The sequence below is a fragment of the Platichthys flesus genome, chromosome 24, assembly GCF_949316205.1.
Source record: "Platichthys flesus chromosome 24, fPlaFle2.1, whole genome shotgun sequence".
Taxonomy (NCBI): Eukaryota; Metazoa; Chordata; class Actinopteri; order Pleuronectiformes; family Pleuronectidae; genus Platichthys; species Platichthys flesus.
In genome coordinates, this window is record NC_084968.1 from 14100398 (window position 1) to 14124510 (window position 24113).

General features: G+C 43.4%; 2 protein-coding genes and 1 long non-coding RNA gene across 3 annotated transcripts; all 3 read right to left on the reverse strand.

Annotated features, from left to right (window-relative positions):
- Positions 1–4363: 4363 nt before the first annotated feature.
- LOC133949942 (L-amino-acid oxidase-like) lies at positions 4364–9270 on the reverse strand. Its single transcript, XM_062384045.1, has 8 exons — positions 9248–9270; positions 8929–8972; positions 8613–8836; positions 8105–8217; positions 7819–8020; positions 7294–7362; positions 6492–6628; positions 4364–5505 (listed from the first exon to the last, which is right to left on the reverse strand). Exons 2-8 carry the CDS (start codon positions 8957–8959, stop codon positions 4731–4733), a joined length of 1551 nt encoding a protein of 516 aa, XP_062240029.1. The 5' UTR covers positions 8960–8972; positions 9248–9270; the 3' UTR covers positions 4364–4730.
- A 589-nt stretch (positions 9271–9859) lies between these two features.
- Positions 9860–12059, reverse strand: LOC133950064 (uncharacterized). The gene is made up of 2 exons (XR_009920224.1): positions 11028–12059; positions 9860–10048 (listed from the first exon to the last, which is right to left on the reverse strand). It is a non-coding gene; the product is annotated as an uncharacterized LOC133950064 (long non-coding RNA).
- Positions 12060–18655: 6596 nt separating this feature from the next.
- LOC133950065 (L-amino-acid oxidase-like) lies at positions 18656–23415 on the reverse strand. The gene is made up of 7 exons (XM_062384238.1): positions 23373–23415; positions 22927–23150; positions 22419–22531; positions 22133–22334; positions 21669–21737; positions 21087–21223; positions 18656–19768 (listed from the first exon to the last, which is right to left on the reverse strand). Exons 1-7 carry the CDS (start codon positions 23401–23403, stop codon positions 18976–18978), a joined length of 1569 nt encoding a protein of 522 aa, XP_062240222.1. The 5' UTR covers positions 23404–23415; the 3' UTR covers positions 18656–18975.
- Positions 23416–24113: the final 698 nt, after the last annotated feature.

Below are 24113 nucleotides of genomic sequence, written 5' to 3' on the forward strand. Positions count from 1 at the left end.
CTTGGTCTGAAAGCTGCAGAAGGAAAAAACATTTAATCAATGATTGAAAGACAGACAGACAGGGAGACATGTAGGACGTAGGACACAGAAAGAGAGACAGACACAGAAAGAGAGACAGACAGACAGACCGATAGAGAGGCAGAGAGAGAGACAGACAAACAGAGAGGATGTAGGACATAGACAGACAGACAGTAGAGAAACTCCTCTTTCTCACCTGTTGAACAAACCGAGTCTGTGACCTGAGGAGGACTCATGTGTCTTTTATACAGAATCTGTGCTCTCTTGTCTGATTGGACAACATGATTGGAGGTAAATAAACGACTTTCAGGTGAAAATTACAAATCTTATCTCAGTAACTGGAGAATGACTAAATGTCCTGAGGGCAGACACGTGCTACCTTATCATACACAAACTGCATTGAGGGAGTATGGGTTTGTGTTGAACATTAACAGATACTTCCTGTGACCTGTGTCATTGTGAAATAGTCAGAACATTAAACCTGTTGATTTCATGTAAATTTCATTAATTTCCAGACACTCTTGATTACAAACTCTCTGGTCATATGAACAAGGATGTTAAAGATGGACGGTCTCACAGGGGATACACGTTAAGAGGCCGGCTCAACTTCTGTGGTCAGATCCAGTTAGAAAGTGTGATGGAAATCTGAAAACACAAGAGGCTGCATTTCCAAATTTGTCTTTGAGTATTTTATTGGGAGCTTTCTGCAGAATGGTGGAACACAGAGAGTCACAGGGATCTCAGTCAAATGCAAACATCTAATTGAGCAGAACTAAGGCTGTTGTGTGAACCAGTTCAGACTGGTTCTGTAGGCCCAGTTTGAGACAGGAGATAAGAAACAGGAACCTACTCTGTATAAGTTATCATTTACGATAGAGCAGATAGAACATAAGTAATCGGAAGCTCATAAAAGATTCTGCCAGGAATATAAAAGTACAAGCTGTAGTTTTTCTCGACTGACAGTGTCTGTTTGTACAAATGAAAGTCCTCGTGGTTCAAACATTATATCGAAGGAGGTGAAGACTTCTTCTTCTTCTTCTCCTTCTTCATCTTCTTCTTCTTCTTCTTCTTCTTCTTCTTCTTCTTCTTCTTTTATTGTTTAGGGCTGTAGCTCAAAGCCAGGGTGCATCCTGGACAGCATCAAAGTAGTGGACGCTTCATTTAACTTAATCTAAATTTAATCTAATGAGTCAGACTCAGCAGTTTGAAGGGCTTGTCACTCCCATCATGAAGAGCAGATTGCAAGATAGTGAGATAAGTGATGAAATCAAATTTCCAGTGAAACCTGTCTGTCACACAGCCAACACCCTGAGGGAACACTGTAGAGTTCGTAGTGTGTGTGCTCTTGTAAAGATATCTCCGTGAGGACCACTTTGAGCCCCCCCTTTAAGACTTGGTTTAAGGGGTCAGGAAATGTATTATACCAATGAGTGTCCTCATTAAGATAGAAGTATAACCGTGTGTACAGAGAGAGTGTGTGTGGGCAAGAGAGAGTGTGTGTGTGTGTGTGAGAGTGAGTGTGTGTGTGAGAGTGTGTGTGGGCGAGAGAGATAGTGTGTGTGAGCGTGGAGTAATGCCATGCAAATGATTAATATCAACAAATACACACCCAGCATAGTTCAGCTCCCGAGTCTGACTCCCATGAAGTTAATGTGAAGTTGCGTGTTGTAAGTGAAGTTACAACACTGTTCTTTGTGTGCAGCACACTGACTGAACTCTGTTCCTCATATCGTTACGTTGACAAGTGGAGAATGAAGTCAGAGTGAGTCCATGTGAGGACACATTAAGACAATGTCCTGAAGCTTCCCAGTGAGCCGTACCCTTTGCACGCCCTTGGCCTTCTTTCAATCAGCTTCATGCAGTAATCAGCCGTTCGGATCACTATGACTCCTGATGGGGTGGAAACTATAAAAATATCCAAAAGACACATAACATCTCTTACCATCATCTTAATTTGGACAACATGAGGACAGCAAAAATGAACACTTGAATTTTTCTGTGATGTCATCACCTAATTTAACAAATCATCCGTTCATCTTAAGATTGTGGGTCAAACATATCACTCTTGATGACTGAATGTGTTGCTCCTAAAACTATAAGGAATATAATCTCTTTCCCTAGAACTGTGAGTGTGTGGTTGGCAAATTAATATACACATCTCATTGATATTTAACATATGCTCCTATCAGTAGTTTATCTTTCTTTTATAACAAATCTTTTTTAATTGTGTGATAATTGTTTGTGTTGGTGTGGTGCATTCACCTTCTTAATGTAATTCTTCTAACCACATTCTTTCATTCACACTTTTATCAGTCTTAGTGCTGTATTAATATAGGCCCTTCACATGAAGTTCATATTAGGACGACTCAGATCAGTTCCATGGTCCAATTCTTACATTTTTTCATTTACTTATATAAAGAAATTCCTTATTTTAAGCATTAGTTACCATAAGTCGTAATGAGCAAATAGGAAACTTAGTAATATTAACATCAAAATAATCTAATACCCTCTATCTAATAATCCATTCAGTTCTTTGGAGGGTAAATAAGCAATAAAAATAATCAGATAGATTTCAGGTTATACACAGCTCAGACAATTAAAACAGTCCAAGTCATAAATTATTTGGACAGTTTGTATATGTATGTAGATACAGTTCATAAAACTTACTTTTCAACTACGACATAGTTTTCAACCATAAATAGTTAATTTTCCATAAAATGTCCCCCCTTTTGTCATTAATTGAAATGTACATCACACATGTGTCACTCCCAGTGAGGAAAAACTGATATTTGATTCTAATTTTATACCAGCCCTTAGTGTAGAGGTTGGCACACTCTTGATACTAGCTCATTGTCATTCTCTCGTCAATGCAAACAATTTCCTCTCGTTATCACCTTAAAATAAAAGTCTGACTATCTCTCCCTCTATCAAAATTATCCTTATCTATTATTTAAAGTCCAAAATGTCAAATTAAACTAAATTTTTTCCCAAATTGAAGAAAAAAAATTCAAGAAGTAAAATATTTTTTAGAACTACAGGCATATCCAATCTAGCTGAATCAAACAGGCAATTTTATATCTCGCTTTCCTACAAAGGAGCACTAACAGCTCCTTCTCTGAGGGCTTCACTATCCAAATTCTGCGGCTTATTCCTGTGATAATTTTCCTTAATCTTATTTTTCTCTTTTATTACTCTGTGCCTTATCACTTTACATGTATTTATTCAAATTACCCTGGTTCCAGGTTTAGGGTTAGGGTTAGGGTTAGGCTAACCCTAACCCTAACCCATGTCTTACCTTTACAGTTGACAATGTCATTTAATCACCTTATTGTTACAATGCAGCTATTCTAAACTATTTCCTGTCTTTACCTTGTTTCTTTCCATTTTCCCTCTTATACCTTTCCTATAATACTCCCACCGTTTTATTTGCGACGTGCAGTGCGCAAATAAAATCAAATTTAGCAGTGAGCTTCACTTCAAACATCATGTCCCCAAAAACAGGTTTTTTAACGGTGTGGATAAACAGCAGACACACAACAGCCTCAATGAACAAGCGTTCAGTCAAAATGAGAAATGCTCACCGTTTGAAGCTGTTGGAGGTACAGCCGAAAACAGCTCTCCGAAGTTCGTGACGCCAAGTTCTATGGTATATTCTATTCAGCCGAAGTTGATGTTGATGAAGAAATCTCAGCGGACCTCGTTCTTGTTTGTATAATATGTTTATTACACAGAAGAATCACTTCTGAATGTTTTGAAATCATGCCAAAATGATTTACTCTAACGAATATACAACAGTTTTCAATCAACAGGTTTGCCTTGTCAAGAGTTAATTTGTGGAATTCCTTGCCTTCTTAATGTGTTTGAGATGATCAGTTGTGTTGTGCAGAGGCAGGTAGTTGCACAGCTCTATACAGAGAATAGGCCTATTCGACTACAGTTCTTAATCCCTCCTGTTCAGTGTGAAGACTGTTTATATGAACTTCTTAAACTTCCATTGACTTAAAGGTTCTCTTACATTGTTATATATAATCCCAACACTATCTTGCTTTTGGCTTCACACTGAATGAAGGAGGACATAAGGAGAGACCAGTGCGTATTTTATCTCTGGCAGCTGACAGTATGAGACCCAACAAATTAAGATGACGCTTAGAAACATTTCACCCCTGTCAAATGCATGGGTTAGGGTTAGGGTTGGGTTAAGGTCGATCAATATGGCACAACAATCCCTAACTCTGAGCCCAGAGCAGAAGGTTTGATGTGTCTTAGTGTGAAAGAATAAATTCATCTGATCAGATTATTACTTAATTGTTGTTTTCGCTAAAATCAGTAACTCAACTGCACAGGCTTCGGATTCAATTATGGACTTTAATGACACACTCCTATCAATCAGATTAAATACATCATTTTCTTTGCATTTTATTTGTGTTTATAGAAATTGAAAGATACAATTTGAATAGGTAGAATATTTTTAGAATGTGTGTTGCCCCGTGTACCAAAATAGAACCGTAGACAACCATCAATTGTGTCCAGAATTAATGAAAAGCATAGAAAACAGAACAAGGCACTAATCTCAAGCTCAAATGACAAACATCTGCATTCAAATGAATAAATGTAAAAATTAAGTGATTAAAAATTATAAAGATTTCCCTAAAACCATGGAGTACAATGATAGTGATTTATTCAGATGTATTGGCTCAGAGATCGTCTCTTGTTTAGGTGGAGACATCGTTCAGCTCCTTGTTGATATTGATCGCAGCTCTGATTCCAGTTTTCATAGCTGTGTCGATCCAGGCGTGAGGGAAGCCGGTGTGTTCACCAGCAAAGTGCAGCCTGCCTTCACTTTTAAAGAGCTCCTTAGCGTGCTCCAGGTGTTGGTAGGGTGTGAAGGAAGCGAAGGCGCCCAGGCTGTAGGGATCCAAGCTCCACTTCTTCACCACCACCCCTGTGCAGAGATGTCGGACGTACTTGCCGTGGATCGCAGCTAAATCTTTCAGAACCAGCTCTTTCAGGTCTTCGTCAGTCGCTCCAAGGAAGAGAAGGGAATCTTCAGCCCAGGTGTAGGAGGCCAGGAGGACGCCGATGTCCTTGTTTTGGAAACCGTGGCTGGGATAGTAGATAAAACGAGAGGGCCGGTCTGTGATGCTCTTCCCTCCTTTGATACCGTCCCTCTCCCAGAACTTCTCACTGAAGGTGAGGATGATTTTTGTGGAGCTTGCATAGTGGACCGCCCTCAGGGCCTCCATCTTGTCAACGGGGAGAGGTGGATCAAATTCAATGAACAGGGCTGCTTTGGTTGTGGTGGTTACCAGGACTGTGTCAGCCTTAAGGTCGGTGAGAAAGGATTGTTTGTCTTTCTTGTACGATATGACGACACCTTTATCTGACCGACTGATACGCTTCACCTTGGAGTTCAGGAGAGCAGGGGCCTTCAGTGTTTTGTGTAAAGCGTTGGGGAGAAGATCGAACCCACCTGTTATTTCATGGTACCTTCAAAAGCAAAGAGACATGAAAATTACTAAATTATCGTACATAGATTGTGGCACGTCAACACTGTTATTTATTCTGCCTGAGCATCCTGTCATTGCCTAAGACATTTCCTCAAGTTCTTCTTGACATATCTTGTTCACAAAAACATAACAAGGATGAGTTGAGTTGATGTTAGCTGCTTTCAGTGGCCTAATAAATGTATCACTGTTCATAGGCAAGATTCTAACCTCTGTTATCCACTATTACTGCTCACACACCAACTTCTGTTACTTACTACTTATGTAATACAAACAAGTACAAATAAATTAGTTGTCTATTGGGTCTTTATGGTGGCCCTGAGAGCTCAACATATAGCAACTTAAGAAAACACATGCAAGTTGACAAAGCACAAGCAAAGTAAGAAAACATCATCAATTTCACAACACAACACAACACATTACAGAAACGCGCAGCAAATAGACAAACGCACAGCAAAAAGAGGAGAAGCGACAACAGAAGTGTTTCCAGAGGACAGCTAAAAGTGATGGACACTGCTGCCACAGGAGACACAAAAACGTCCAATACATCATACAAATTCGGTTCCGCACAGGAGTCGGCTCCTCAGCCCCTTTGCAGTGGCTGTACAGTAAAGTGTTGTGCATATTTTTCGCGAATGCTGAACTTAATGAATCAGTTTTCATATTATTAACGTGAACATAACGATGAACTCCTAGAATTTCATGATGGCCTGATACGATGATGATTAAAAAAATGAACGTGACGCTACGCATTTATGTATTTGATGCGCATTTCTGGGATGTGTTGTGTTGTGTTGTGAAATTGATGAAGATATTATCTTGCTTTGCTTGTGTTTTGTCAACTAGCATATGTTTTCTTAAGTTGCTATTCGTTAAGCCGTCAGGGCCACGGTAGATCTTGCCCCTTTCTACGAGACCCCTCTATCAGAGAGTTGCAATTCAACAAATACTAATGTTGGTAAGTCTTACGTGGTTTCGTCGTTGACGTCGTTGCTGAGGAACATCATCTCACTCAGAGCAAGGGCCATGATGGCGTCTGTGTTGAGCATGTCTCCGATCATCCTCACGGCTTCTGCGCTCAAATTACCTTCCGTTTTCAGATAGTCCTGTGAAAAAGGAAACATTAATCTTAAAATTTACATTTTCAGTTTATATTCAGGTGTTCATTTAATGAGTTGTTACTGTAAAATGTTTTCATGTTTTATCGTCCTCAGATTGTCCACTGCTGCAGCTCCTATTTTTTAGCCTCTCTCTCAAACACTAGGTTTTAGCTCCTGTCTCTTTAAGACCCCCCCCCTCCTGATAAAGCCCAGTCAGCTGTTACCCTCTTTGTGATTGGTCTACAGATTCCATCTCGTGTATGAAATGCCAGTTCCTGCTCTCCTTCATAATTACCCAGCTATTCAGCCCTTTTTCAAAAACTGAACACCTGAATATTTGTTTTATTACATTTGTAAGACTGAAGGATGATAATTCACACAATGTTGTGTTTCTAACTTTGTGCATTTACATGAAATCACATTACATGAGTGGCAGAAACTTGGACTACGGGCAGAAAAGGTCTCTGGTTCTTCTCTGGTTTGTCTCTGGTTGACTCCACGGAGAGACAACAAAAGATGAACCTGTATTAATCTACCCTGTCTAGTGCCCCTGAGCAAGGCACCTTACTCCCCCCACATCTGCTCCCCGGGTGCCATACATGGTCGCTCACTGCATGTCTGTGCATGTGTTTGGGACTAATAAATGCATCTTAATCTTAATTGTGCTTTACCTTCACAGTGTAGTGGTCGTACTTCTTAAGAGCTTCAGAACAGCCATGTTTCGCAATATACTCATTCACCTACAAAAAAGATCAATTACAACGACAGGTACACATTCAAGTCACATAACCATCAAACAGGAAGAGAAAATATGTTTTATATTCAGGTGTTCACTCTTAATAAATACTGTAAATGATTAATTTAATGTTTATGTATAAACGATGTCTGAAACAATCTGAAATAGCAAATGTGGCCGAAATGTCCCAAAACAAATATGTATTGGGACAAGTATTTTCTGATTACCTTAAACAAAGTAAGGTCAAACTTGGAAGAAGCAAAAATCAATTAGTATTTTGATTTTCAACGAGTATTCTGACCTTATTATGTCAACGTATTAATCATACTATAGCGTCCTGTAGGAGATTTCACAGGAGTTTGCATCATCTACTAACGACAAATAAATACATATTTAAGACAATCTTTCATCTCAAACTTGGTATCTACTTTATACAAAAGAATACATGATGCTTCCACACCTTCTCCAAAGATTGTTGTAGCAGCTCGTCGGCCGACATCCCTTTCTCGTGACCCTCCAGGTTATACCCCATGTTGTCAGGGTCTGCATTCATTTCAAACGTCCGTTTCTTTATCCCATTGACCAGGTAGAAGGTTTTGGGGTGAGTCATGAAGAATTCATTTAGCTCGAGTCCGAGTGATTCCACGTACCAGCGGATGATTCTGTTGAGACACAAGAAAGAAAGAACATTAGCTAGCTAAAGATACCACGAAATAAAACCTCAACAAAAAACAGTTTCTACTCACTCATGAGTAGTTGGGATCCTCATTGCTCCAAATTCAATGTACCAGCCGTCATTTTCATTCCTGTGGGTCTCCACTCGTCCTCCCACACGATCACTAGCTTCTAATATGGTCACCTTGTTCAAATGGGTAAATTAAAACACTGGATTATTCACTACAAAAAGGTCATAAATGTAAGATTAGAAGTGATCAGTGAAGTCAGGTCTAAAACTTAAAGAAACTCAGACAGAAGTGATGTCGTCAGGAACTGGATAATAACTAAAAATAGATGAAGCTTCCTCACTTCCTCCCACTGAACAGAAATTAAGCTCAAATATCTCATACACAGACGTTGGTCCAATGGTTCCCTCCTTAAATAATCATACAAAACACCCACATGTTGCAGCACGGAACCAGCAGGGGGCAGACCTTGATTCAGGTGGTATGATTGGGTTTGTTTCAGTGAATGTCTGCCCCTAGTGGTCAACACAAGTATTTCATCAGCTTTAAGTGATGGACCTGCTGCACGTACCTTGTGTCCTGCGTCCTGCAGCAGCTTTGCAGCCGTCAGTCCAGCCATGCCAGCACCAACAACCACCACATGGTGCGGTGTGTGTGTGGGGGGGAGGCCGGTCTTTGCTGTCTCCAGCAGCGTTTCGTAGTCTTTGTCCTCCAGACAAGAAGAAATATTTGCCCTGAAGCTGAGAGCAGCAATCTGACTCTGGTACATTGTGAACAGCAACACACTGACAACATCTGGAGACACAAAGACTGACTGGTAGAGAAAACTCAAGGAATAAGCATTATTTTCTAATGAAAGAAACATTGACTTCATGCAAAATACTCACAGAGTTCACGCTTCGACACATGTGGATCCATCTTGGTCTGAAAGCTGCAGGTGGAAAAAACATTTAATCCCAATGATTGGTTGATTGATTGAAAGACAGACAGACAGACAGACAGACGGGACGTAGGACACAATGACAGACAGACAGACGGGACGTAGGACACAATGACAGACAGACAGACAGACAGACAGACAGACAGACAGACGTAGGACACAATGACAGACAGACAGACAGACAGACAGACAGACAGACGTAGGACACAATGACAGACAGACGGATTAACAGACAGACAGTCAGTAGAGAAACTCCTCTTTCTCACCTGTTTAACAAACAGAGTCTGTGACCCGAGGAGGACTCATGTCTCTTTTATACAGAATCTGTGCTCGTGTCTGATTGGACAACAGGACATGAGGTAAATAAACGACTTTCAGGTGAAAATACAATTTTTTTCTCAGTAACTGGAGAATGACTAAATGTCCTGAGGGCAGATACGTGATACCTTATCATACACAAACTGCTTTGTGGATATAGGGGTAGTGTTGAACATTAACAGATACTTTCATGTGATCCATGTCATTGTGAAATAGTCAGAACATTAGGCCTGTTGATTTCATGAAGATTTCATTTATTTCCAGATGATCATGATAACAAACCCTCTGGTAATGTTAATAAGGATGTTAAAGATGGACGGTCTCACAGGGGATACACTTTGAGAGGCTGGCTAAACTTCTGTGGTCAGATCCAGTTAGAGAACTGTGATGGAAATCTGAAAACACAAGAGGCTGCATTTCCAAATTCGTCTATGAGTATTTTATTAGGAGCTTTCTGCAGATTGGTGGAATTATTTAGGAGAACTAAGGCTGTTGTGTGAGTCAGTTCAGACTGGTTCTGTAGGCGCAGTTTGAGACAGGAGATAAGAAACAGGAACCTACTCTGTATAAGTTACAGTTTAATATAGAACAGATAGAACAGAATTGATCGCACAGTCAATAATTATTCGGAAGTTCACAAAAGATTCAGCCAGGTGAAGACTGCAGCTTCTACTTCTACTTCTTCTTCTTCTTCTTCTTCTTCTTCTTCTTCTATTGTTTAAGGCTGTAGCTCAAAGCCAGAGTGCATCCTGGACAGCATCAAAGAAATGGACGCTTCATTTAAATTAATCTAAGTTTAATCTAATTAGTCAGATTCAGCAGTTTGAAGTGCCTCTCACTCCCATCATGAAAAACTCTCCACTCATGAAGAATGCAGTCAAGTGAAGAGCAGATTGCACAATAATGAGATAAGAGATCAAATCAGTTTCCAGTGAAACTCTCTGTCACACAGCCAACGGGAAAACTGTAGAGTTTGTAGTGTGTGTGCTCTTGTACAGATATCTTTGTTAGGACCACTTTGAGCCGACAACTTACAGAGTGTGACTGTCTGGGTGTAAGAATTAGGGTGATGGGTTAGGGAATGTATTATGCCAATGAGTGTCTTCATTAAGATAGAAGTATAAACGTGTGTGTGGGCGAGAGAGATTTCGTGCGTGAGCGTTGGAGTGATGCTACGCAAATCCTTTATATCAACAAATACCCACTCAGCAAAGTTCAGCTCCAAACTCGGACCCCATGAATCTCAATGTGAAGTTACAACACTGTTGTTTGTCTGCAGCACACAGACTGAACTCTGTTCCTCATATCACAATGTTGACAAGTCGAGAATGAAGACGAAACATTGTGAATAAAATTCTCTTCAGAATAGAGTCAAATCGTTTTGTGTAATTCATGAATAAAGTCAATGAAAAGTGAATAACTTCTTCAGTGGAAGATTCAAAATAAGGAAATATGGCGTCTGTTAGCACGTTTGCGCCACATAATTTAGATTTTGCAAGAAAACAGCTCAGCCCTTTTGTGAAGATGGAATTGTCAGTTTTATTTCTCTCCACTTTTACGACTTCAATATGGTACTATTATGACAATTTTCAAAATGTGAAAAAAAATTCAGGTAGGAGCCTCCGCTTCTGTGGTGTAGTTACTTGGGCATTCGGACACACACACACAGCAGTGGTTTTATTTCCGTATTCATTTGAATGGAGACGACGGCCGAGAGAGATTACTCACAGGGAAACTAGGGCGGTTTCTTCAGGTCAAGGATCGTGTCTGACAGAATGACCCTAGCTGCGGCTTCTCTCTGGATCCTCCTGCATCATACAAACACAGACAAACACACACAATCACACACGGAGACACACCCTTTTCATCCACTGAACCACTCTTCCTGTGGATGAGTGATTAGTACTTCATCTCGTTAGAATGAGGAAGACCACCAGGAAGAGAGAGGCACAAAAATGACTCTCGTTGTATTCCAGTGTCAAACCGGGCTATTGTTTAATCCACCTGTAGAACCAAACCGAGACCGGCTCTTCCCATATTTGGGATAAAAGAACCAAACTGCAAACTACTGCCTGAGTCGTCTTCTTTTTTTAAATCTGAATTAGTTTTAAGGGTTTGTGCGTCACAGAAGTGTGGTGCCCGTCCTGCGCAGGTCCCAGACCTAGCTTTTTTTTATCTTTTAGACTTATTTTCTGTTACAAACAACCTTTGTTCATTCCCTTGATTTCACATTGCTTTGCTGTACCTTTTCTTTGCTTCCCAAAAACACAGGACTTTATTGCTTTACCTCCTTTTTCCTCTCCTTTTCTGCCTACCTTTTTGTTTTGCGCCTTGTGAGTATGTGGAGAATCGATAGGCCTCGACCTCTGGGTCTCTGGTCTTTCTGGTCAAAACTTCTCTTCAGGATCATGTTGGGGTCATTAAATTTGTTGTGTTCTTTAATCCCAAATATGAGAAGAGCCGGTCTCGGTTTGGTTCCACAAGTATTCATTAAGAAGCAATGAAAACGTATGAAAAGTTCAGCACAGCAATGGGCACCAAAAGCAATGCCTTTCTATCTGCCCACCAGAACCTGGGGCAGCTGCTTGAATCCTGTGTGATGTTGAGTAAAGCTAAGGGAGTTATGCTTTAATACAGAAAAGTTTGGTATGAGGACAAGTTAATGTAAAGTGTTTCGTATTCCACAGATCTACAGTCTCCACAACAGGCAGGGGCTCTTATCAGACCTTTTATCAAGACAGGTGTGAGACTGACCAGCGATGTGACTGTTACGGACCTATAAGAAATGGCTCGTGAGGCCCGGAACACATCAAATAAAGAATCAGAAACAACTGTTGCCACTAAATAATAACAAATGTTTATTGGTTGAAACAAACAAATATTTAGAAAGGCAACAAACCAAAAGGGTTGGAGGTTCCCGGCCGAAACAAACAAAAGAGAGGGGAACACTGAGCCAGCCATCGGCCGTCGAAGTCAGTGTTCACCCCCGAACTAAGTCTGCCTAAATAACCCACTACCTAAATGAAAGAAAAAGGTTATCCGAAAACAGGACTACCGGGAACCCCCGAACCAACTACCAACATAACAAAAGCTCAAAAGGACTTCCGGCATGGGGGAAACCGGAGCCTCGGTCTCCTCACCCGTTCACCTGCATGGAAGAATAGAGAGCGAGAAAGAAATTCACAGCCTCCTTAAGTCAGCTCCAGCTGACGAGGTGATGAGTCTCACCTGAGGACTGGCTGCGTGGAGAGAGAGAGAAAGGTGGAGAGAGGCACAAACACACACACATTCTCACACAGAGCCCCACCTCCTGGCCACACGTAACACCCCCACCCAGAGCTTGTGAATAGCCGGGGGCAAACGTGAAGACCAGGGAGGAAGGAAAAAAAAACAACACATTCACAAGACCTAACACCGTGACAACGTGTCGGCCAGGACGTTGTCCCGCCCCTTCACATGCCGAATGACCACGTTAAAGGACTGCAGGAAGAGCGCCCAGCGCATTAACCTCTGGTTAGTGTTCCGCATCTGATTCACAAAAACTAAAGGATTGTGGTCCGTATACACAACAGTTGGCGAACTCGCGGAACCCACATAAACTTCAAAGTGGCTCAGCGCCAGGACCAAGGCCAATGCCTCCTTCTCAATAGTAGAGTACACGCGCTGGTGTTTGTTGAACTTCTTGGAGAAGTAAGAGACGGGATGTTCAACCCCGTCCCCCCCCTCCTGAAGCAGAACAGCACCCGCACCCGCATCACTGGCATCAACAGACAGTTTAAATGGACGATCAAACACAGGGGCAGACAGGACTGGGGCCGTAGTCAACAAAGCCTTAATACAGTCAAAAGCAAGCTGACAGCCCTCAGTCCAGCGAAAACACACCTTCGGGCTCAACAAGTCAGTGAGGGAAGCAGCTACCGCAGAAAAGTTCTTACAAAAACTACGGTAGTAGCCCGCCATCCCCAGAAACCGGCGCAATTCCCGCCGTGAACGAGGGACAGGGAAAGAAAGAATAGCCTCCACCTTGGAGTGCACCGGCCTGACTTGGCCCCGACCAACCACTTTGCCCAAATAGGTCACTGTCGCCTGGCCAAACTCGCACTTATCAAGGTTTAAAGTAAGATTGGCGTCACGCAAACGCCCAAACACAGAATACAGCTGCTGAATGTGCTCGTCCCAGGACCCAGAATACACAACAATGTCGTCCAAATATGCCTCACAACCAGAAAGACCAGACAACACAATATTCACCAGCCGCTGAAAAGTTGCTGGCGCATTACGCATGCCAAACGGCATCACAGTGTACTGAAGGAAAGCGTCTGGAGTCACAAAAGCAGAAATTTCTTTCGCCCGAGGAGTCAGTGGCACCTGCCAATATCCCTTTAACAGGTCAAGTTTGGTTACATACTTGGCACCGCCAACATTATCCACACAATCCTCAACTCGGGGAAGAGGATAACAATCAGGCCTAGTGACTCCATTCACTTTCCTAAAGTCTGTACAGAACCGGTCTGAACCATCAGATTTCATAGCCAGCAGACAGGGAGAACTCCAGGGACTACAGCTGGGTTCAGCAATACCGTGGCCCAACATGTAGTCCACCTGCTTCTGCAAGCGTGCACGTTTTTCTGGATTAACTCTGTAGGCATGTTGTTTAATCGGAAACGAATCTCCTACTTCAACATCATGTTGCAGCACCTGGGTCTGAGAGGGCACATCAGAGAACAGTGACATATGTGAACCAATCAAACGGACCACATCCTCACCCTGAGACGGAGGCAGATGCGAAACACAACCATCAAGATTAACCAGCAGTTCAGAGTTCTTCAAACGCCCATGAACAACAGCACTGGACAAGGCAACGACATCACCATCAAAATCCAACTCCTCAGACTCCGGCAAATCGGCACCGGACAGCGCCACAGCCGCCTCACCCTGATCAATCACTTCAGCACCGGACAGTGCCACAGCCGCCTCACCCTGATCACTCACTTTAGCACCGGACAGCGCCACAACAGATTTCAATACAACAAGGGAGGGTGAAACAGACCCTCGCTCCAGATAGGGCTTCAACATGTTGACATGACAAAGCCGACTTCGCCTCCTGCGGTCCGGGGTCGCGACCACATAGTCACGAGCGCCAACCTTCTCCCGGACAACATATGGCCCACTGTAACGTGCCTGTAACGATGAGCCAGGAATGGGCAACAGCACCAACACTTTGTCCCCTGGGCTGAAGCTACGGCTCTGCGCATCTTTGTCGAACCAACGCTTCATCTTGCCCTGGGCAACAACCATGCTCTGTTTAGCCAGCTCACAAGCACGATGAAGTTTTGAACGAAAATCACACACATAGTCCAGCAGATTCTGTGGTTCTGCACTACCAACCCATTTTTCATGTAGCAATTTAAGCGGACCGCGCACCGTATGGGCAAACACAAGCTCAGCAGGACTGAAACCCAGCGACTCCTGTACCACCTCACGCACAGCAAAGAGAAGCAGGTGGACACCCTCATCCCAATCCTTACCATACTCGAGGCAGTAAGTGCGCAGCATAGATTTTAGGGTCTGGTGAAACCGCTCAAGCGCACCCTGACTCTCTGGATGGTACGCGCTGGAATGACAATGAGAAATGTCAAGCTGCTTCACCACCTGTGCAAAAACCTTAGACATAAAATTCGACCCCTGGTCCGTCTGCACCACCCGTGGCAAACCAAACAAGGAAAAAAACTTAGTCAACGCTTTAATGACTGCAGGGGCGGTGATCCTCCGCAGAGGAATAGCCTCAGGAAAACGAGTGTTAACGCACATAATGGTCAGGAGAAACTGATGACCCGCCTTTGTACGGGGAAGAGGCCCTACACAGTCTACGATAACACGTTCGAAAGGCTCCCCTACAACAGGAATCGGATAGAGTGGAAACGGGGGAATGGTTTGATTGGGCTTACCAGAGAGTTGACAGACATGGCAGGTCCTACAGTGCTGACGCACATCGGCTTTAAGACCCGGCCAAAAAAAACAACGCAACACTCTATCATATGTCTTATTTACCCCAAGATGGCCAGCCAGAGGATTATCATGGGCCAGCTTCAAAACTTCTGGTCGAAACAGCTGTGGAACTACAACTTGCTTCACAACCCCCCAATCCTCTTGAAAACCCAAACGTGGTGGCAGCCACGCACGCATCAGCACCCCGTCCTTCAAGAAATACCTGGGAGACCCACCCCCATCATCATCATTCAAACCCACAGCCGCAAAAAGAGAAACCAGCGTGGGATCACGCTGCTGTTTGATAATAAGCTGTTCACGTGACATGGACAATTTAACATCTGAACTGTCCAATATAGAAAGGGGAGATGGCGGAGGAAAAGGAACCGGGCCTGGGGAGGGAAAGGCTGGTAACACTGACGAACCGTCCCCAGCCATAAAACTGTCACTCAATTCTACTTCCTCATCACCGGACTCAGGCTGCAGCTGACGTTGCTTTGCTGCCATGGCACGGGTAATGGCGCAGACAGAAAACACCCCTGGGAACTTTCTCACCAACTCATCTGAACACCCAGACCGGGGAACAGCTGTTACTTCAGGATTAAGCAGGACCTTCCCCCCCGCTAAATCGTTCCCCAGGATGAAAGACACCCCCCCGACAGGAAACTCATCACTGACACCGACAATAACAGGCCCCGTAACCAACTCCGAGTCCAGGTGAATGGTGTGCAAAGGAATCCCCACAAACTGCATCCCAAACCCACGGACTAACGCAGCCGAGTCGGTTGAAGATTTCTCAGACAGAGGCAACACTCCACTCAAAATGACCGACTGAGAGGCTGCACTGTCCCTCAGAATAACGACAGGGACTTTCGGGCCTCCCGCAGTCAGCGAGACCGCCCCCTTCATGACGAAAGGCAAAAACACATCATCAAGCTCCGGAGACTGCCCAGGATGAGAGCGTGAGAGAGATGAACTGGGAGCACTAGGAGACTGACTCAATGAGCTTTCAGTTTTTAACAAATTAACAGCTTTAGGAGGCTTGTCCCTTTTGTTCAAAGCAAAACAGTAATTAACTGTATGGCCACGCTTCTTGCAAAAGGAACAAACCCTGTCACTCTCCTTACCCCCTCCACTCTCCTTCTGCGTCACAGGGGGCCTGGGCGCAGAGAAGCTGCGACCCAGGGAGGACTGTGGCTTATCATAACTGTCCCTATGAGTCAAAACGTATTCATCAGCAAGTACCGCAGCCCTAGAAATTTCTAGCACGTTACGGTCATTAATGTGTGTCACAATTCGTTCAGGCAAACAATTCTTAAAGTCTTCCAGCAACATCAACTCACGCAAGCCAGCGAAATCAGAAACCTTCATAGAGCGACACCAACGATCAAATAACACTCCCTTCTCATGACCAAACTCCACGTATGTCTTCTCATACGACTTCTTGAGACGACGGTACCTCTGGCGATATGCCTCGGGCACTAACTCGTAGGCCCTCAGCACCGCCTCTTTGACATGATCATAATTCAGGCTCATACCAGACTCCAAAGACGCGTAGGCGTCCTGGGCCTTTCCCGTGAACACACATTGTAAAAGCAACGGCCAAAACTGCCTAGGCCACTCCAGGGTCTCAGCTACGCGTTCAAACAGGGTGAAATATTTGTCAACATCTTTATCATTAAAAGACGGAACGAAACGGATGCATCTACCTATATCAAAACCACTGGCGGCAGGAGGGGGAGGAGAAGGAGGTGCATGCTGTAACTCCAGCTCCTTCAGATGCACCTGCCTCTTTGTCTCTTCCTCCAGCTTCCGCACCTCCAGTTCACCCAACAGCTCCTTCTCCCTCAGATCCAGACGGCGCAACTCAATCTGCAGCTCCAATCCCCTGAGACGAGCCGCTTCATCCACATCTGACCGTGACTCCACCCCCTTCATGACCGCTTCACTCAAAAGACCCTCTTTATACAACACAGACAGCAGCTCAGTTTTTATAGCCTGCTTCTTCATCTGCTTAGTCACCGTAACTTTAAGAAAACTGGCCAGAGAAATTAACTGCTCTTTAGTGCAAGAACAGAACTGCTCCATCGTCGGATGAGCAATAAACTCCTCAGCACTAAACGCCATGACGAGACTGGCCACACTGATCAGACCAGGGCGAGAGGAAAAAAAACAAAAAAAACAGACCGCTCACCAACCTACTCCCTCAAAAATACCACCCAAGAGGGCAAAACACAGCAGCACCAAAAAGAAAACCATGGTGCACAAACGTGCCGGCCGAAAAAACATTGGCAACCACACTAGGAAGTCCAAGCCAACAAACTCTGTCAGTGACGACCAAGTCACACCACAAAATCAACTAGACACGGCACTCACAGTTGGAATCAACAGAAACACTGAAGACCCAACATGTGATCCCGGACGAGCCCCCAAATATGTTACGGACCTATAAGAAATGGCTCGTGAGGCCCGGAACACATCAAATAAAGAATCAGAAACAACTGTTGCCACTAAATAATAACAAATGTTTATTGGTTGAAACAAACAAATATTTAGAAAGGCAACAAACCAAAAGGGTTGGAGGTTCCCGGCCGAAACAAACAAAAGAGAGGGGAACACTGAGCCAGCCATCGGCCGTCGAAGTCAGTGTTCACCCCCGAACTAAGTCTGCCTAAATAACCCACTACCTAAATGAAAGAAAAAGGTTATCCGAAAACAGGACTACCGGGAACCCCCGAACCAACTACCAACATAACAAAAGCTCAAAAGGACTTCCGGCATGGGGGAAACCGGAGCCTCGGTCTCCTCACCCGTTCACCTGCATGGAAGAATAGAGAGCGAGAAAGAAATTCACAGCCTCCTTAAGTCAGCTCCAGCTGACGAGGTGATGAGTCTCACCTGAGGACTGGCTGCGTGGAGAGAGAGAGAAAGGTGGAGAGAGGCACAAACACACACACATTCTCACACAGAGCCCCACCTCCTGGCCACACGTAACAGTGACACACACACACACACACACGCACTAACTAACTTCAAGATTAACACCAAGCAGCAACGGTTATTATAAGTCATTGTGTGAAGGCCATATATCTGGCCAAAACTGCTCCTGCCCCCACCCTCCTGCTTTGGTTCAGTTCTAGTGACATTTACACACACACACACACAAACACACACACTCATACAGACAAACATAGATTTAAAATCCCAACACTATCTTGCTCTTGGCAACAAATTAAGACACTTAGACACCCCAGTCACATGAATGGGTTAGGGTTGGGTTAAGGTCGAAGAATCTGGCACAACAATCCCTAACTCTGAGCCCAGAGCAGAAGGTTCGATGTGTCTTAGTGTGAAATAATAAATTCATCTGATTCAGTTATAGTCTTTAATGACACTCAAATCCATCAGATTATTTTCTTTGAATTTGTGTTTGTAGAATACCAAAGACACAATTTGAACATGTAGAATCTTTCCATGTATGTAGCCCCGTGTACCAGAATAGAATCGTAGACAACCATCGATTGTGTTCAGAATTAATGAAAAGCATAGAAAACAGAACAAGTCACTAATCTCAAGCTCAAATGTCAAACATCTGCATTCAAATTAATACATGTTAAAATTAATTGATTACAAATTATAGAGATTTCCCTAAAACCATGAAGTTACTGATATATTTAGATGTGACCACTCAGAGATCGTCTCTTGTTTGGGTGGAGACATCGAGCAGCTGCGTGTTGATGTTGGTAGCAGCTCTGATTCCAGTTTTTATAGCTGTCTCGATCCAGGTGTGAGGGAAACCGGTGTGTTCACCAGCAAAGTGCAGCCTGCCTTCACTGTTAAAGAGCTCCTTAGAGTACTCCAGGTGTTGGTAGGGTGTGAAGAAAGCGAAGGCGCCCAGGCTGTAGGGATCCAAGCTCCACTTCTTCACCACCACCCCTGTGCAGAGATGTCGGACGTTCTCACCGTGGATCGCAGCTAAATCTCTCAGAACCAGCTCTTTCAGGTCTTCGTCAGTCCCTCCAAGGAAGAGAAGGGAATCTTCAGCCCAGGTGTAGGAGGCCAGGAGGACGCCGATGTCCTTGTTTTGGAAACCGTGGCTGGGATAGAAGATAAAACGAGAGGGCCTGTCTGTGACGCTCTTCCCTCCTTTGATGCCGTCCCTCTCCCAGAACTTCTCACTGAAGGTGAGGATAATTTTTGTGGAGCTTGCATAGTGGACCGACCTCAGGGCCTCCATCTTGTCAACGGGGAGAGGTGGCTCAAATTCAATGAATAGGGCTGCTTTGGCTGTGGTGGTTACCAGGACTGTGTCAGCCTTAAGGTCGGTCAGAGAGGATTGTTTGTCTTTCTTGTACGATATGACGACACCTCTCTCTGACCGACTGATACGCTTCACCTTGGAGTTCAGGAGAGCAGGGGCCTTCAGTGTTTTGTGTAAAGCGTTGGGGAGAAGATCGAACCCACCTGTTATTTCATGGTACCTTCAAAAGCAAAGAGACATGAAAATTATTAAATTATGGTACGGAGAGTGTGGGAAGTCAACACTGTTATTTATTCTGCCTGAGCAACCTGTCATTGCCTGAGACATTTCCTCAAGTTGTTCTTGACATATCTCGTTCACAAAAACATAACAATGCTGAGTTGAGTTGATGTTAGCTGCTTTCAGTGGCCTAATAAATGTATCACTGTTCATAGGCAAGATTCTAACCTCTGTTATCCACTATCACTGCTCACACACCAACTTCTGTTACTTACAACTTACCCAATACAATCAAGTACAAATAAATTAGATGTCTATTGGATCTTTATGGTGGCCTTGAGAGCTCAACGAACAGCAACTTAAGAAAACACATGCAGGTTCCCAAAACAAAAGCAAAGTAAGAAAACATCTTCATCAATTTCACAACACAACACAACACATTACAGAAATGCAAAGCAAATACAAAAATGTGCAGCAAATAGAGGAGAAACGACAACAGAAGTGTTTCCAGAGGACAGCTAAAAGTGATGGACACAGGAGACACAAAAACGTTCAATACATCATACAAATTCGGTTCCACACAGGGGTCGGCCACCCGCGGCTCCTCTGCAGTGACTGTGCAGTACAGTGCATATGTTTAACGAAAGCTGAACTTAACGAATCAGTTTTCATATTATTAACGTGAACGTAACGATGAGCGTGAGTGAACATCACGTTCATTTTTTAAATCACCATCGTGTCAGGCCCTCATGAAATACCAGGAGAGAGTGAGAGAGTGAGAGAGTGAGAGAGTGAGAGAGTGAGTGTCCTGGCGCTCCGACCCGCCCACCTGCTCGGACAGACCCACAGTGAGCTCTGAAGATGGTCCGATCTAGAGACATGCCGTCTTCTCCTGTTAACTGAATCAACAATGCTAACAAGCAAGCCCCTGTTTGTGAGGCCATGTATTGTCCATAGTGAGCAGGGGTTTGAAACCTTTACTATCAGAAGAGACATTTTGCCCCCTCTTCAGAGCGAGTGGGCGGGTCAGAGCCCTAGGAGCCGGGGCCGGTGCGCTCGCTACACAGACACACACACACACACACACACGCTCCTGGTATTTCATGATGGGCTGATACGATGATGATTTAAACGATTTACATGACGCTGCGCATTTTTGTATTTGATTCGCATTTCTGTAATGTGTTGTGTTACGAAATTGATAAAGATATTTTCTTACTTTGCTTGTGTTTTGTAAACTTGCATGTGTTTCTTAAGTTGCTGTTCGTTAAGCTCTCAGGGCCACCAGAGTTGCAACATACTAATGTGGTTAGTCTTACTTGGTGTTGTCGTTGACGTTGTTGTTGAAGAACATCATCTCAGTCAGAGCGAGGGCAATGATGGCGTCTATATTGAGCATGTCTCCGATCATCCTCACGGCTTCTGCGCTCAAATTACCTTCCGTTTTCAGATAGTCCTGTGATAAAGGAAACATGAATTTTAAAATATACATATTCTTTTTATATTCAGGTTGTTCATTTTAATGAGTTACTGTAAAATGTTTTCATGCTCTAATGTTCAGAGAACTTTCCTCAGATTGTCCACTGCTGCAGCTTCTCTTTTCAGCCTCTCTCTCAAACACAAGGTTTTAGCTCGTGTCTCTTTAAGACCCCCCCCCCCCCCCTCCTGATAAAGCCCAGTCAGCTGGTACCTTGTTTGTGATTGGTCTACAGATTCCAGCTCGTGTAGGAAATGTCAGCTACTGCTCTTGCATCATAATTACCCAGCTAGTCAGCCCTTTTTCCAAAAACTGAACAACCTGAATATTTGTTTTATTACATTTGTCAGACTGAAGGATGATAATTCACACAATGTTGTGTTTCTAACTTTGTGTATTTACATAAAGCCACATTGTTATTTACCTTCACAGTGTAGGGGTCGTACTTCTTAAGAGCTTCAGAACAGCCATGTTTCGCTGCGTAGTCATTCACCTACATAAAAGATAAATTACAACGACAGGTACACCTTTAAGTCGCATAACCATCAAACAGGAGGAGAAAATATGTTTTATATTCAAGTGTAAACTTGAAATGAGTACTATAAATAATTAATTTAATGTTAAACGACGTCTAATACAATTTGAAATAGCAAATGTGGCCCAAATGTCCCAAAACAAATATGTATTGGGACAAGTATTTTCTTGAAACGTGGAGTATTCTGACCTTATTATGTCAACGTGTAAACGTATTAATCATAATATAGCGTCCTGTAGGAGTTTTCACAGGAGTTTGCATCGTCTACTTACGACAAGTAAATACATATTTAAGACAATCTTTCATCTCATACTTATTTACTGTATACGAAAGAATACATGATGCTTCCACACCTTCTCCAAAGATTGTTGTAGCAGCTCGTCGGCCGACCTCCCTTTCTCGTGACCCTCCAGGTTATACCCCATGTTGTCAGGGTCTGCCTTCATTTCAAACGTCCGTTTCTTTATCCCATTGACCAGGTAGAAGGTGTTGGGTTGAGTAATGATGAATTCATTTAGCTCGAGTCCGAGTGATTCCACGTACCAGCGGATGATTCTGTTGAGACACAAGAAAGAAAGAACATTAGCTAGCTAAAGATACCACGAAATAAAACCTCAACAAAAAACAGTTTCTACTCACTCATGAGTAGTTGGGATCCTCATTGCTCCCAATTCAATGTACCAGCCGTCATTTTCATTCCTGTGGGTCTCCACTCGTCCTCCCACACGATCACTAGCTTCTAATATGGTCACCTTGTTCAAATGGGTAAATTAAAACACTGGATTATTCACTACAAAAAGGTAATAAATGTAAGATTAGAATTGATCAGTGAAGTCAGGTCTAAAACTTAAAGAAACTCAGACAGAAGTGATGTCGTCAGGAACTAGATAATGAATAAAAATAGATGAAGCTTCCTCACGTCCTCCCACTGAACAGAAATTAAGCTCAAATATCTCATACACAGACGTTGGTCCAGTGGTTCCCTCCTTAAATAATCATACAAAACACCCACATGTTGCAGCACGGAACCAGCAGGGGGCAGACCTTGATTCAGGTGGTATGTTTGGGTTTGTTTCAGTGAATGTCTGCCCCTAGTGGTCAACACAAGTATTTCATCAGCTTTAAGTGATGGACCTGCTGCACGTACCTTGTGTCCTGCGTCCTGCAGCAGCTTTGCCGCCGTCAGTCCAGCCATGCCAGCACCAACAACCACCACATGGTGCGGTGTGTGTGTGGGGGGGAGGCCGGTCTTTGCTGTCTCCAGCAGCGTTTCATAGTCTGCGTCCTCCAGACAAGAAGAAATATTTGTCCTGAAGCTGAGAGCAGCAGTCTGACTCTGGTACATTGTGAACAGCAGCACACTGACAACATCTGGACACACAAAGACTGACTTGAAGAGAAAACTCCAGAAAAAGGATTGTAACCCTCTTTCAATATAAACTTTAATGGACTCAATCGCAGACGGCTTCACAGCTCCTTCTGTTTTATGAGACAGTAAAACGTATAGGCTACTTACGGAAAATATTCAAATTAATATGAATAATATTTTACTTTATCCAATAAAGAAACATTTACTTCATGTAAAATACTCACAGAGTTCACACTTCATCACATGTGGCTCCATCTTGTCTGAGAGCTGCTGGAAGAAAAAACATTTAATCAATGATTGATTGATTGATTGAAAGACAGACAGAAAGACAGACAGTCAGACAGAGAGGACATAGGACACAGAGACAGACAGAGAGACAGACAGACAGACAGACAGTCAGTAGAGAAACTTCTCTTTCTCACCTGTTGAACAAACCGAGTCTGTGACCTGAGGAGGACTCATATCTCTTTTAAACAGAATCTGTGCTCTCGTCTGATTGGACAACAGGACAGGAGGTAAATAAACAACTTTCAGGTGAAAATACAAATATTTTCTCAGTAACTGGAGAATGACTGAATGTCCTGAGGGCAGAACGTGGTCGTTCTCCAACAAGAAGATTGCCGGTTCAAACCCCACTCTTCTACATGCCGAAGTGTCCATGGCAAGATACTGAACCCCTAAATGGCCCCTCATAAATGTTGAGTGTACTAATTGTAAGTCGCTTTGGACAAAAGCGTCAGCCAAATGACATGTAATGTTAACAGATACTTTCATGTGATCTGTGTCATTGTGAAATAGTCAGAACATTAAACCTGTTGATTTTATGCAGGAAAGTATATCCAAGAAAGACTTGTTTCCCTCCCTGAGTCAGTGGTGGGAGGTCGGCAAGGGTCAAATAAGGGGGTTCTGTCAGCAGTACACTGCATACTCTACAGGAAACATTAAAAGAGCGATGGAGCAGCTAG

Excerpts from the sequence above, each read along its gene's own strand:
- LOC133949942 (XM_062384045.1), bottom strand. The coding sequence starts at position 8,959 with ATGGATCCACATGTGTCGAAGCGTGAACTCT. Across the intron at positions 8,218-8,612 it reads TGCAGGACGCAGGACACAAG|GTGACCATATTAGAAGCTAG; the intron begins GTACGTGCAGCA and ends CATTTGAACAAG. Across the intron at positions 6,629-7,293 it reads ACGACCACTACACTGTGAAG|GACTATCTGAAAACGGAAGG; the intron begins GTAAAGCACAAT and ends CCTTTTTCACAG.
- LOC133950065 (XM_062384238.1), bottom strand. The coding sequence starts at position 23,403 with ATGGAGCCACATGTGATGAAGTGTGAACTCT. Across the intron at positions 22,532-22,926 it reads TGCAGGACGCAGGACACAAG|GTGACCATATTAGAAGCTAG; the intron begins GTACGTGCAGCA and ends CATTTGAACAAG. Across the intron at positions 21,738-22,132 it reads TACAACAATCTTTGGAGAAG|GTGAATGACTACGCAGCGAA; the intron begins GTGTGGAAGCAT and ends TCTTTTATGTAG.